Source organism: Dicentrarchus labrax, unplaced genomic scaffold (genome assembly GCF_905237075.1).
Source record: "Dicentrarchus labrax unplaced genomic scaffold, dlabrax2021, whole genome shotgun sequence".
Lineage (NCBI taxonomy): Eukaryota > Metazoa > Chordata > Actinopteri > Moronidae > Dicentrarchus > Dicentrarchus labrax.
In genome coordinates, this window is record NW_026136776.1 from 1 (window position 1) to 12561 (window position 12561).

General features: G+C 37.7%; 1 protein-coding gene and 3 long non-coding RNA genes across 4 annotated transcripts; 3 read left to right on the forward strand and 1 right to left on the reverse strand.

Moving 5' to 3' along the window:
* The first annotated feature begins 235 nt into the window (after positions 1–235).
* LOC127359819 (uncharacterized) lies at positions 236–1571 on the forward strand. Its single transcript, XR_007882969.1, has 3 exons — positions 236–315; positions 774–826; positions 1213–1571. It is a non-coding gene; the product is annotated as an uncharacterized LOC127359819 (long non-coding RNA).
* A 1950-nt stretch (positions 1572–3521) lies between these two features.
* LOC127359821 (uncharacterized) lies at positions 3522–4149 on the reverse strand. Its single transcript, XR_007882971.1, has 2 exons — positions 3958–4149; positions 3522–3786 (listed from the first exon to the last, which is right to left on the reverse strand). It is a non-coding gene; the product is annotated as an uncharacterized LOC127359821 (long non-coding RNA).
* Positions 4150–6360: 2211 nt separating this feature from the next.
* LOC127359818 (butyrophilin-like protein 2) lies at positions 6361–8607 on the forward strand. Its single transcript, XM_051394004.1, has 4 exons — positions 6361–6366; positions 6969–7071; positions 7347–7688; positions 8309–8607. The coding sequence occupies exons 1-4, from the start codon at positions 6361–6363 to the stop codon at positions 8605–8607; spliced, it is 750 nt and encodes a 249-aa protein (XP_051249964.1).
* Positions 8608–8734: 127 nt separating this feature from the next.
* On the forward strand, positions 8735–12054 carry LOC127359820 (uncharacterized). Its single transcript, XR_007882970.1, has 3 exons — positions 8735–8842; positions 10158–10255; positions 11979–12054. It is a non-coding gene; the product is annotated as an uncharacterized LOC127359820 (long non-coding RNA).
* Positions 12055–12561: the final 507 nt, after the last annotated feature.

Genomic DNA, 12561 nt, shown 5'->3' on the forward strand with positions numbered 1-12561 from the left:
TGACTTTGAGACATTCTGCTTCTTTACTTTAATTATTTTAGAATTACATGTTGAATTCATCAGTTAAGTAGTGCACTGATTGTTACAGCTGATATTTACAGTATATATTCACAGTATAAACAGAGGTTGAACCTGACTCAACTATGGATGCATTAAAAGGTCATAAATCCTGGATATTAAGTGCATGAAATAAAACAAAATGTCTCTTCATCTCTCTTTTCCTCCCATTGGGAAAATAAGCTCACGGCGGAGAAGAAGAAAAGGGAGGAAGCTGAGAAAGAAGTGGAGAACCTAAAGAGGCAGCTGGAGACCGAGGTTCATTTTCTATCTTAAAACACTGTAAATTAATGGAGCAGTGTTTTCATCTCACTTCTTTTAATCTCCTTCACAAATTATTGATATTTATCTGAAACCAAGACAGTCTATATCTGAGACCACTACCATTATCATCACCTCTCCATATAAAATAGAGTCAAAATAGCTATTATAATATAAGCAAAGAGAGTTTTTTACTTGTTCAATGTCAACCTGTAGGCTCCAGCTAGGGGTCTACAGTATTTCACTCCTCAATATCTCTATGTAAACATATCTGCAGGGAGGGATGAGGTCGGAGCCTGGACGCCAAGATCTAAATAGTTATACTGCTGTAATAACATTTCAAATATGAAGTACAGTAATACACTGCTGAGAGATCAATACCCATCTGTCTGTCTGTCTGTTAGCTAGTTGATTTATCCTGAATAACTAATCTGTGTGTGTCGTTTCCCTCTCAGCAGATGGAATTTGACCAGTAAAGGAATTACATCCCTCTCAGAAACACCTTAAGGTAATGTGTGTGTGTGGATGAACACTGTTAGAGTTCTACAGTATGTACGTGTGTACAATATGCACAACAATAACATTTCAAATAAGCCATTCAAACAAATGAATAACCTGTTATTTACCCTATGATCCATTTCTCTTGTTTCCATGTAAAGAGGGAAATGACATTCAATCACACACAATGAATTTAAGACACTAACATTTGTTTGTTAGTCTTCCTACTCACATCCACTTATTCCATTCAGCACTGTTGATGAGTTCCATTGAGATAAAAGAAAATATGATAAAATAATAATAACAAAAGCAACACTATTATTATCATTATTACTATATTTAACTTAAACTGTTGAATGATTCTGCTTGTCAGTGTGTGACCTTTTCATTTCACAGATGTCACACTCGGATTATGGTACCCGTTGTACTCGCCCTGTCCTGGAGCTCTGCAGACAGACTGCAGGCGGCCCTCATCGGGGACACTGGAAAGATCCAACATCTCTCAGTTTATAGCCACTGAAATATAATAATGATAGCCCAGCCTACACCAACATGCATCCTGAAGAGTAAAGAGTGCAGTGTTAAACATCAGAGACAGCAGACTCAGATCTTCCTGTGAACATAATAAAGTCGTAAAGATGTGGTCACATGACTTTACAATCAGTAAAAAAACAATGAACCCCTTTTCTTTATGAATATTGAATATAACACATTACATTTTTATTCTTAACAATTCAAAACATCTTCTGTTTCAAATGTGGTGAAAAAGCTAAATATAATTATATGAATTATTAGAATTTAACTATTAAAATGGTTCAAATACATTAAACAGACATTAAATCAGATTTTACTTAACTCAGGAATTATTATTTTGAATTTTTTAATATTTTATGGTGAAGTTTCTTTTTCATTGAGGTGTAACACTAATGTACAAACAGTAAACAGCAGATTTGTAACAGTCGTCTTTTGGATCTTCTTCACAGTGAAGATATTTTTTGTCTTTCTATGTTTTGTATTATTTTGTTATTGAATTTAAAATGCAGGTTTAGAATTCCCTATCTATCTATCTATCTATCTATCTATCTATCTATCTATCTATCTATCTATCTATCTATCTATCTATCTATCTATCTATCTATCTATCTATCTATCTATCTTTTTATATATGGACCTTATTTTTATTTTGTTGATAATAAATAAAAATAACCTTAATAAACTGAATTAAATCTAATGCAGAACTTCTGTTAAAAAATCAGTTCTTTTCAAATTGGTTATAGTGTTTCTAACATACTGGGCTAATGTTCTTTGCAGATGAAGTGAAATTTCATTGAAAATGTGCTGATTTAACTTTTAATTAAATTAATTTAAAAAATGTGAATAATGATGTGCACATATCAGAATCTTCTTCTGCACATTGCAAATATTCTTTATAATTATTACAGTGATATTTTACACATCTTCCATTTGAAATAGCAACCATATTTTACATGATGTCTTTTTATTGTCTTTATAATATGTTTTTGTATATTATTGTTATTTTCTATTCCTCTCATTATGCTTCTTGACGTGCTCTACATGTTTCCATTGCCCTGTGTTTATTGTTACGTACCAATATACAGAGCCAAATTCCTTCATGTGAAAACCTACTTGGCAATAAAAGTCATTGTGAATCTGATCATTATTACGTTATTAAGTTTCAGAATCTGTGACTGAAGATCAATTCAAATATTTAAATGATAGTCTTAAAGACTGGCAATACAACAAAGGCCAATATGAGGAAGACCAACACTACATTATGCAATAACGTATGAACTTCACTTTGATCATTTTAATATCATAATGTTTCTACACATTACAAAGTGCTTCACACAGGCTGACAACTTCATAACCAACTGATTGTGCAACAGTAGCGTTCAGTAATGGCTGTAACATGTTGTTAAAAGTTCAAAACATATTAACATATTAGCAAATTGTGGCATAAGATGAAAATGGGACTGTCACTTAGAAGTTGATGTGCGTCCTTTGATTGTTTGTATTCGTAAACCAGGCAGCTTTTTAAATGTTGCTGCTGCAAGGAATTGTGGGATGGCATTATCTCCTTTTGTAGCTAAAAAGATGGTCCAGTGTATCCGATGCTATAGAGATAAGAAAGGAAGCATCGAAGCATCTTTCCTCAGCATTTAGAGAATGTTCTCTGATCATGGCTGCCACTGAAATCCTTCCAGGTCCTTTCACTCAGTCAGGAACCTTCCTGAGCAAAAAGAGCGGACCCCTGGTCCCCATGGACCCCAGCTCCATGAGGCTGCACAGAGCTATATGCTACAGTCAGCATGCTAACATGCTCATGGTGTAATGATATGTTCACCATTCACATGTATTCTTATTATGTTATCATCTGTTTGCTATTTGCTATTTTGGGACAGACTGAACTAAAGTCAGGTGCTGCAGTAACACAGCAGACGGTTTAATGTGAATATATTTTTATTATTACTTCATATTCTGTGGTTACATTGATGAATATATATGAGGCCTACTCGAGACACAGTTCACCTACTCAGCTCTATCAAACCACTAACGTTTTACTGTTTCTACCGAGGCTCCTGAATGCCTCTTCTACACACACACGTTTTCTCATGTGGTTTGTGTCTGAGAAGCTCAAATTATCACCAGCATCATCAGTCTAAAACAAAACACAGAACAACATAAACCATCAGCTCGCCTTTTATAAATACTTCATACATCAGTCAGTACCTCTGTGGGTGAGAGTGACAAAGATACTCTGTATTAGTTTATATATATATATACTTTATATATGAGCATGAGTTTTCTGTGTAACTGTGAGTTTCCCACAGTGAAGTAGTCCCACCAGCAGCAGCAGCAGAGCCACCATCACAATGGTGAACACAGTCCTTAAGAGGAGGAGAACATTAAAGGAGTGATCTGAGGAGGGACAAGTCTCTGTGTGAAGAGCTGCAAAGACAAGAGGATATATGTGCTGTAACAGCATGGCAGTATTAACAGTGTGTCACAGGTTGTCTCTAAGGGCTGCTGTAGCATTACTCTGGTACATACTGAACATCTATCAGGTTGCTGTTCTGCTTTTTATAGAACCATTAGAAGATAAACAGTGCAATGTCTCACCTCTGACAGCCAACCAGCTCTCTGCTGATTCTCCAGCTCCAGAGATCTTACACTTGTAGAGTCCTTCATCAGACTTGGAAACACTGTGGATGATCATCTCTCCTGTAGAGCTGCTGCCCATGAGGAGGCCATCTTTATAGAAACCAGCTGTGAGGTTGGAGGAAGTCGTCTTGTTTCTGCAGCTCAGAGTCACATTGTAACCTTTTCTTACAGAAAGGACTGGACTCTCCAGGATCACTGACCCCCTGAAAAACAAAGACCTTTAGTGCTCTTTAAGTAGCACAGAGACTGGAGAAGAAGTGTTTAATTCATTCTTCCACTCAAAGGCTACCAGCAACTTTTAAGGTGGAATGTTTTTCCTGCATAAGGTAATGTTGTGAATCAATTAACACACCTTAAATGTCAAGACATGCTTTATTGAGGATTGGATCTGCAAGGAAAAGTGTGTATGAATTTCAACCAGATTATGAGAACAGCAAATATTCTATTTCCTCCCTTCGCGATAAAGTGGCAAAGCGTTGCTCTGGCAACACTAAACCTATGAATTTGGTGAAATACTACAATATGTCTAATTTCTGGGAGTAAGCTTGCAAGGTTGATTTTAATCTGTTTTTTTAGTTCTCTCAAGGTATTTATTTTTACATTTGAGGCCATAACCTCATGGACTTCAAGCAGTGACCTTTTATAGAAACTTAATTTAACATACCAGTAATGGTGATGTTGGCGCTGTTGCTTCTCTCTCCTCTTTCAGTCTCACACCAGTACTCTCCACTGTCTGATGGATAGGCTCTGTGAATGGTGCAAGAAAGTACTGGAGTCCCCTCACTGCATGCTGAAATGAACTCCACAGTGTTCCTGATCCCTCTCCACTGAGTGGAGCCATCGAGACCCTCACAGTGAAAGGAGACGGACTCGTATTGAAAGGCCTGCAGTCGGTTTGGAACAATACGAAAAGCTGCATCTGAGACAGAAAGACAGAGTGAGTTAAAAACAAATTGAACTAAAATCTCTTTTAAAGCACAAAATCAAGACATCAGCACATTGTGACAATTTAATTAGTGCAGTCTGACGTACATTTGAAATGTAAGTCATGACAATTCAAATTCTGGATCATTACTGCACAAAAATGTAGGAACTTTAATGATACCATCCTTTAGAAGTTTAAAGGATATTACCAATATACAAACATAAAATATCTGTCTTATCTTTAGCTGAGTCCTACTTACCTCTGTTCTCAACATGTGCACCCAGCAGAATGAATCCAACCATGACTGTATAGACAAAGGAAACAAACTATACATCAACCTTAGACTCATTTACTGTATATATTCATACAAGAACATGTCACACTTGAAAAGAGACCTGAGATGCAGTACTCACACAGTCTGAAGCAGAAAGCTGCAACCACCATGTTGTCTCGGTGCTGACTGAGCATCAGACTGAAGTTCAGCTGAAGTAGAATGCAGATGAAAGCTTCCTCTTCCTGTTTGGTTTTCTGATGTTGAAAAGCTGAGGCCAAACTCATGTGGCTTCAACATACAGCTCTGTGGTACACCCCTTTGCTTACAAGTTAAGAAGCTGACTAAGAACTGCGATCAGCCATTGACTTATATTTACAGATATAGCGCGACCTTGATGACTGAGACACAAACCTAAAGCTCCTACTAGTAGTTTCCTGTTTCCCAGGAGGAGAGACTACGTTAATGCAACATAACTCTGTGCCACCAGATAGGGTTTCACTGTACCTATAGACAACTGAACAGACCTGCTGTGCTGTACCCCGACAGCTGAAAGACAAATGGATATTTTGATTTGAAGGCAGAAATCTTTTTGAGGAGCTACAGTCAGCATGAACAGATGATCTGATGTATGTAGATGCTGCTGGGCTTCAATCAGCATCCGTATGAACAGCATGGACCTGAGAAAGAAGTCAGTCAGTGTGAATCTGAAGTCCTGTTCTGCCCCCTGCAGTAAGATACCGGCCCTAACAACTACCTCATGAACACTTCCCTTTTCTCAAGTTGGTAAGACATTAGAAAATCATTGTTATTGCTCTTGATGCTTTAATTGCAGCTGTAATATGTTATACTAGTGATCAGTTACCTAGCAACAGGCTCAAAGTTCAACTGTTAACAAAGACACTCAAAGTGAAAGTGATCTTAGTTCTTGAACCCAGACAGAAACCCCATATTGTGTTTAACCTTAAGTGATAAATTAATTATAACACGTTTGGTACTTCGACAATGCCCTTCAGTAAATCTGAAATTTCATTTTTGATTTGTTTCTGCTGGATCAAATAAAATAATATGCAGCAACCTGCACTGGATAGAATAAAGTGAGATAAGGTCACAATCAATGATTTACAGACTTTGGCTGAGCAGTCTGATAAACGGCTGACACATCATGCAGGTACGTCGTCTTATTCATTTGTTTTTGCCGATTTACATGTTTCAACTTTTATTTTAAAAGACAATATCATCTTCTAGAACAAAAGTAGGTCTGCATGTATTGTCTCTTTGTCATTGGAAATGTTGATGCCAACAGTTATAACAAGTATAACAAAGTTTTTATTGCACCATGCATAGGTATGCTTATATGTACAATCTGTTTTGAATTGTGGGGAGGGTCTATGTAACTAACTTTACATAGAAACACAAATTAACATACAGAGTCGCAGATACACACACCAATAAGGAAATAGTACTATATGTAAATATATCAAGATATCAAATTATTTATTTTCATTGATTAAAAATGTTATTTTTTAAATCAGTCAGGTAAAACAAATCTCAAAATAAAGGCGATAACAGAACCTTTGATTTTGAAGAAGCACTTGATGTATTTTACATTGTAACACTATATCTAGGATTTGCCCCACAGTTGGTTCTAAAGGTCAGAATATCTCAGCCTGTGTGACTATTCATTGCTCAATTACTTCATTCATTCATTTCACCTGCAAAAAACAATTCAAAAGCATTTTTTTAAACATCATATAACTGCTCCATTTTCAGAGCTACAGGAGGCTTCACCAGACAGACCGGCTCACACTTCAGTCTCCATTCTGGACCCTCAGTGTTTTGGTTTTACATCTTCTCCTAACAAACTCTTGTAAAGGTAAGTAACACAAAAATGCTCTTCATATTTCGGGTTTTAGATCAAATTCAATTACGTGTGATGTATGTTGATAAAGTATCTTCTGCTATGTTAATCAAATATATTCAGTGTAAACATTTAAACTATCTTCATCTTCCACTTTTTTATTGATGTATGGAAAATAATGCTGCTATGACTGGTAATTTACTTTAAGACAAATGCTCTGTATTATTCCAACAGTGCCTTGTAGCCACTTCCTACCACAGGAATTAATGAACAGATTTAATATTTTCCAGGTCAGTCTCAGTTAATTGGTCCACTTCAGTCAATACTGGCAGGAGTTGGGGATGACATCATTTTACCATGTTACCTGCAACCTGCACTGGATGTTACTACAGAGACTTTGGAGTGGAAGAGATCTGATCTGAAACATATATTCATCCATGTGTGGCGTGCTGGTCAGGATCTCATAAAAGAAATAAATCCATCCTACAAAGGAAGAACATCACTGTTCATCAATGAACTGAAGCACGGAAACATTTCACTGAAACTCTCCAAAGTACAACGCTCTGATCAGGGAACATATGAATGCGACCTTCCACTGCTTCAAAAACAATCTTCTGTGAGGCTTGTTGTTGGTAAGTACAAACACAGTGAGTGTTCATAGTGCGGTTTGGTGTAGGCTCTGCATCCAGTAAACAGTTTGAGTGAGAACTCACAACTTATAAATAATACATTTAAATGTACAGTGTGTAGGATTTAGTGGCATCTAGTGGTGAAGTTTCAGATTGCAACTAACTGAACATTGCTGGAGTCTCAATGGACCTTTTAATAAGAAGGTGAGTTAAAACTGCATTGGCCATACGTTGGCCAACATAATGTTTCTGAGATGAGAGAATGCCACTTTTGTTGCTTTTTATATACGGGGCATAAAACTTGCAGTAGGTCAGATTGAATTGTTTCATGATGATTTTTGTTTGTTTGGGGGACAGCTTTTATTGCCTTTAATCGATAGTGATGGCTGAAGAGTGGGAGGAAAGGGGGGAGAGGCAGAGAAGATGATACACAGCAAAGGGCCATCAGTCGGAGTCAAACCCATGGCCGCTGCAGCAAAGATTTAGCCTTTTCACATGGTGCACAGGTAGAACTGGTGCACCAGTGCACCAGTTCTACCAGGCGCCCTGGTATGGTATTATTGTTAATATCAATATTTTCCTTTTCACTGACACCACTCTGTTAAACCTTTCTATTTGCTCAGCATCACACACTGCCTCCTCGCCCGACATCAGTTTATTGGGGATCGACAGAAAGAGAGGAGCAGTGATCCTAAACTGTGACTCTAACAGCTGGTATCCAGAGCCTGAGGTGGTCTGGCTGGACGGTGAGGGAAACCTCCTCTCTGCTGGACCTACAGAGACAGTCAGAGGTCCTGATGACCTCTATACTGTCAGCAGCAGAGTGACTGTGGAGAAGAGACAGAGCAACAACTTCACCTGTAGAGTCCAACAGAAGGACATCAACCAGATCAGAGAGACACACATCTATATTTCTGGTTAACATTTATTTATATATATATATATATTTTATGAAGGGATCACTGTTATTGTTTTAAATAGCTGAGGTCAACTGTACTATTCTATAATTACCATGTTTTTTTGTGTTTTATCTTTTCAGATGAAATTTTTTGAGTCCAGCTCTTCTTCTGCCACAGTTGGTTTGGCTGTTAGTTTGGCTGTTTGCATCCTGATTATATTGTTACTTGTGTTTTTTGTGTGGAAACGCAACACAAACAGTAAGTTACAATGTTAAAGTTATTTTAAAGAGAATAATTACAGGAATTATGTCACTGTGTGAATGAAATGTTCACTTTGATCAAAGTACCAGTATTTTCAGCCTGTTATTGTCTCCAGGTAGTCAGATGCTTTGTCACACTCCCTCTGTGTCTCATACAGACTAACAAGGTACCTTTAACACAGGGCTGTGAAACTCAAATAACCTTCCGGCCACTGTTGGAGTTGTTAGTTCAACCAAATAGAAAAAAATTCAAAATAATAATTAATCTTGTGGGATATGTTTAATAACATGTCACGGGTCGGAAATGGCCCCAGAGCCGGTATTTTTAAGGCCCCTGCTTTAACATCAGAACAACAGAAACCCATCTGTGTCTGGTGACGTCGTATAAATTCAATTCAATTCAATTTTATTTGTATAGCGTCAATTCATAACAGAAGTTATCTCAGGACACTTTTCAAATAGAGCAGGTCTAGACCGAACTCTTTAACATTAATTACAGAGACCCAACAGTACCACCATGAGCAAGCACTTGGCGACAAGGGCAAGGAAAAACTGTCTGTTAAAAGGCAGAAACCTAGGACAGATCCTTCGGCTCTAGGTGGGTGGTCATCTGTCTCGACCAGTTGGGGTGAGAGAGAGAGAGAGAGAGAGAGAGAGAGAGAGAGAGAGAGAGAGAGAGAGAGAGAGAGAGAGGGAGAGAGAGAGAGAGACAGACAGACAGACAGGTGCACAGCAACAACAGTTGAGCAAGAAAGTCCACATATGAAGGTGGTGGGGTGGATGGATGGGTCAAACTAACCCAGGAGACTGGGGGTCCTGTCCTCTGTAAGACCAGAACTCAATGTTGATTGTATCTGATGTAATTTTAGGTTTTCAGTTACATAAGTTACATATAGTTCACGTGACTTGTAGAGTCACTTATGTCACATGATTAACGTAAAGTAACACAGTTATTTTAATGCAAACCATGACCTTTTCCTTTTGTTGCTCAACAACCAAACAGTGACTGTTTCACAACGTTAACCATGTGTTAAAAATGTCTCACACAGATGTTAAAGGGTACCATGTCTATCTGTATGAGATGTAGAGGGTATTTGATCACCTGGGATAAGAACTGATTGGTATTTCACAGGTTATAGACCTACAAATGTGGTTCTTTGTCTACTTTTATTTCCACTCAGTCAAATTGTCAGGTGTTTTATCTTTATAACCCATTTTATACCTGATTTAATTCTGAAGTGTCTCATGTGCTTTGAAGTGAAATGTAAGTAAATGTCTTTTAGACTTTAATATTACGCCTCATTTGTTCACAGAGACCAAGAGAAAGCACAGGGATCAAACTGATGCAGGAACAAGAGAGACGCTAATGCCAAATGAAACCAGCCAGAGTTTCCAGACCTTGAAGGCAGAGGTTGGTATTTGTATTTTCCACAGAAGGTTTCTTTCCTTTAAGTTCTCCTTCAGATTGATCTCTATCAAAAATATAGCATTGTGACTTTTAAATATCAAACTCTCCTTTGTTGTCATGCTCCCTGCTGAGATACTGTACATATATTTGTAACCTGACAGACCTGTTTGGCTGTCACTGTTGTCTTGTTTCCTTTTCATACACAGTACATGAATGTGGTGTTGATTCTCTTTGTATCTTCCCAACCATTCTGTTTCCAACAAACTGAAAACTGAACAAATACAGAAATGAGCATAAAGCAGTTTTATTTAAAGCAAATAAGAAATATATCCTTTATATTTTGATTGTAAAACGCATGAAAATATAAATGAATGGTCTTAATTTATTTTCTTTGGCAAGTGACCATGGTATAAGAGGGATACTGTCCTTCAAGGTGTCCATAATCAGGAATTAATGGACTTGGGTTGTCCATTAATTCCTGATTATGGACACCTCGTCGGGCATTATCCCTTACATATACAATGACAAATATCAGGAGCAGGTTTAAAGTCCTTGCAGTGGAGAGCTCGGTGTTTCAAACAGTAAACATGACATAAATGAATGTTAACATAAAATAATGAAGTCTGCTAGACATTGCAGCTGAGTGGTAAATGAACAGAAACATAACTATTGAAATGAATGTGGAGACTTTATCTTTTAGATGCAGTGCTAACATTGGTCTTTATGCAGTCTTACAGATATTCTCTAAGCACTTTATTATGTGCACATGAGCCTGTTGTTATCCCATCATTACCTTGAGCTGGTTTTACCCATTATTATCAATTCCAATACCAGCACTACTATTATTATTAAATATTACTGCATTATTTCCTCTGTAACTGCCATGGTATTACCCACTATTACCTTGTTTTACCAAAGCCTCACACTGACCACAAACACACATTAAAAGATATGATGATTTAAAGCTGCTAAAGGTGATCTTTGTATAATAACACTGTATCAAATGCCAACATGAGGATCATATGAAAAGGGTGCTTCTGGTAGTGATGAAGCTACAGAGCATTATGAGCTGAATCTGCAGCTCCTCTCAGCTTTACAGAGCTTTATAGTGAGTTTCAGCTCATTGTTTATCTGTCCACACACAGCTTCACAGTGTTGGTTCACTGTCACTGCTCTCATAGTGTTACTGTCAGAGGCAGGAAGCTGTTTCAAGAGAACAAACTGTAAAAACCCACTGTGCACTACCTGCTCAGCATCAAACAGCAGACAGTAGAGCTGTACAGGTCAGATCATGGAGTACCTTCCTGTTATTAATTAATACATTTTTATATTTCATTAATCCCCTAATGGAAAAATGTTTCTTTTCACTCTTTTTATTTTATTGTATACACACACAGGCTGAAATGCACACTCATGCACATGCAGGGCTTGTGGACATACAAACAGGGAGAGAGATGGTGGAGTGATGAGCTGCCACATTAGCAGCTCCCCATGAGCAGTGTCTTGGGGTTAGGTTGCCTTGCTCAAGGGCACCTCGGCAGTGCACAGCAGGTGAAACTGGCACCTCTCCAGCTACCAGTCCACACTCCATACTGTGGTCTTTGGGACTTGAACCGGTTCCCAAGTCCCTACACACTGAGCTACTGCCCCCCACTATGTGATGTTTATCTATGACATAGTATTTTAACTTCTGTCTTTATCTCCCCTCTCCTCTCTGGGGGAGAAGCTCACTGAGGAGAAGCAGCAGAGTGAGGATGCAAAGAAGAAACTTCAAGCAGAGTTGAACAACAAGGTAAAAGAGGTTTATATTTTATTTAAAGGAAAAAGTCAAATGTCCACCTTAAAATGCTTCTACTCTTTCTACCTCATTCAGAATTCAACAATCTATTAATATGAACATTTCTAGAGTTTTCCAACTGGACACAAAAGTTTTTATTTGACAGTAAGCACCTTTTGGTGTTGAGGGTCTTGAAGATAAAACTGGGACTTGATTTAAAGCTGTTCTGAATTCAGTTTGACCCGCTGCAGACTCCAACTTCACACTGCTGATATTAAACATTACTGTTACATTAATCAAATCAGACCATGGATTTGTCAGTTCAAAGCAGAGTATATCAAAATTAGGAGTCAAGGCCAGAACCAGCAAAAAATCTTGTATCTAAGATCAGGACCATAGTACAAAAAGAGAAGATACTCTGTCGTTTATTGGGAAAGAGAGAAAAAACAAAAAAATATAAAAAGCCAAAATACTGCAAAAATTTATTTACAGCTTTCTAACTCCATTGTTTCTGTCATGTTCCCTTACCTGT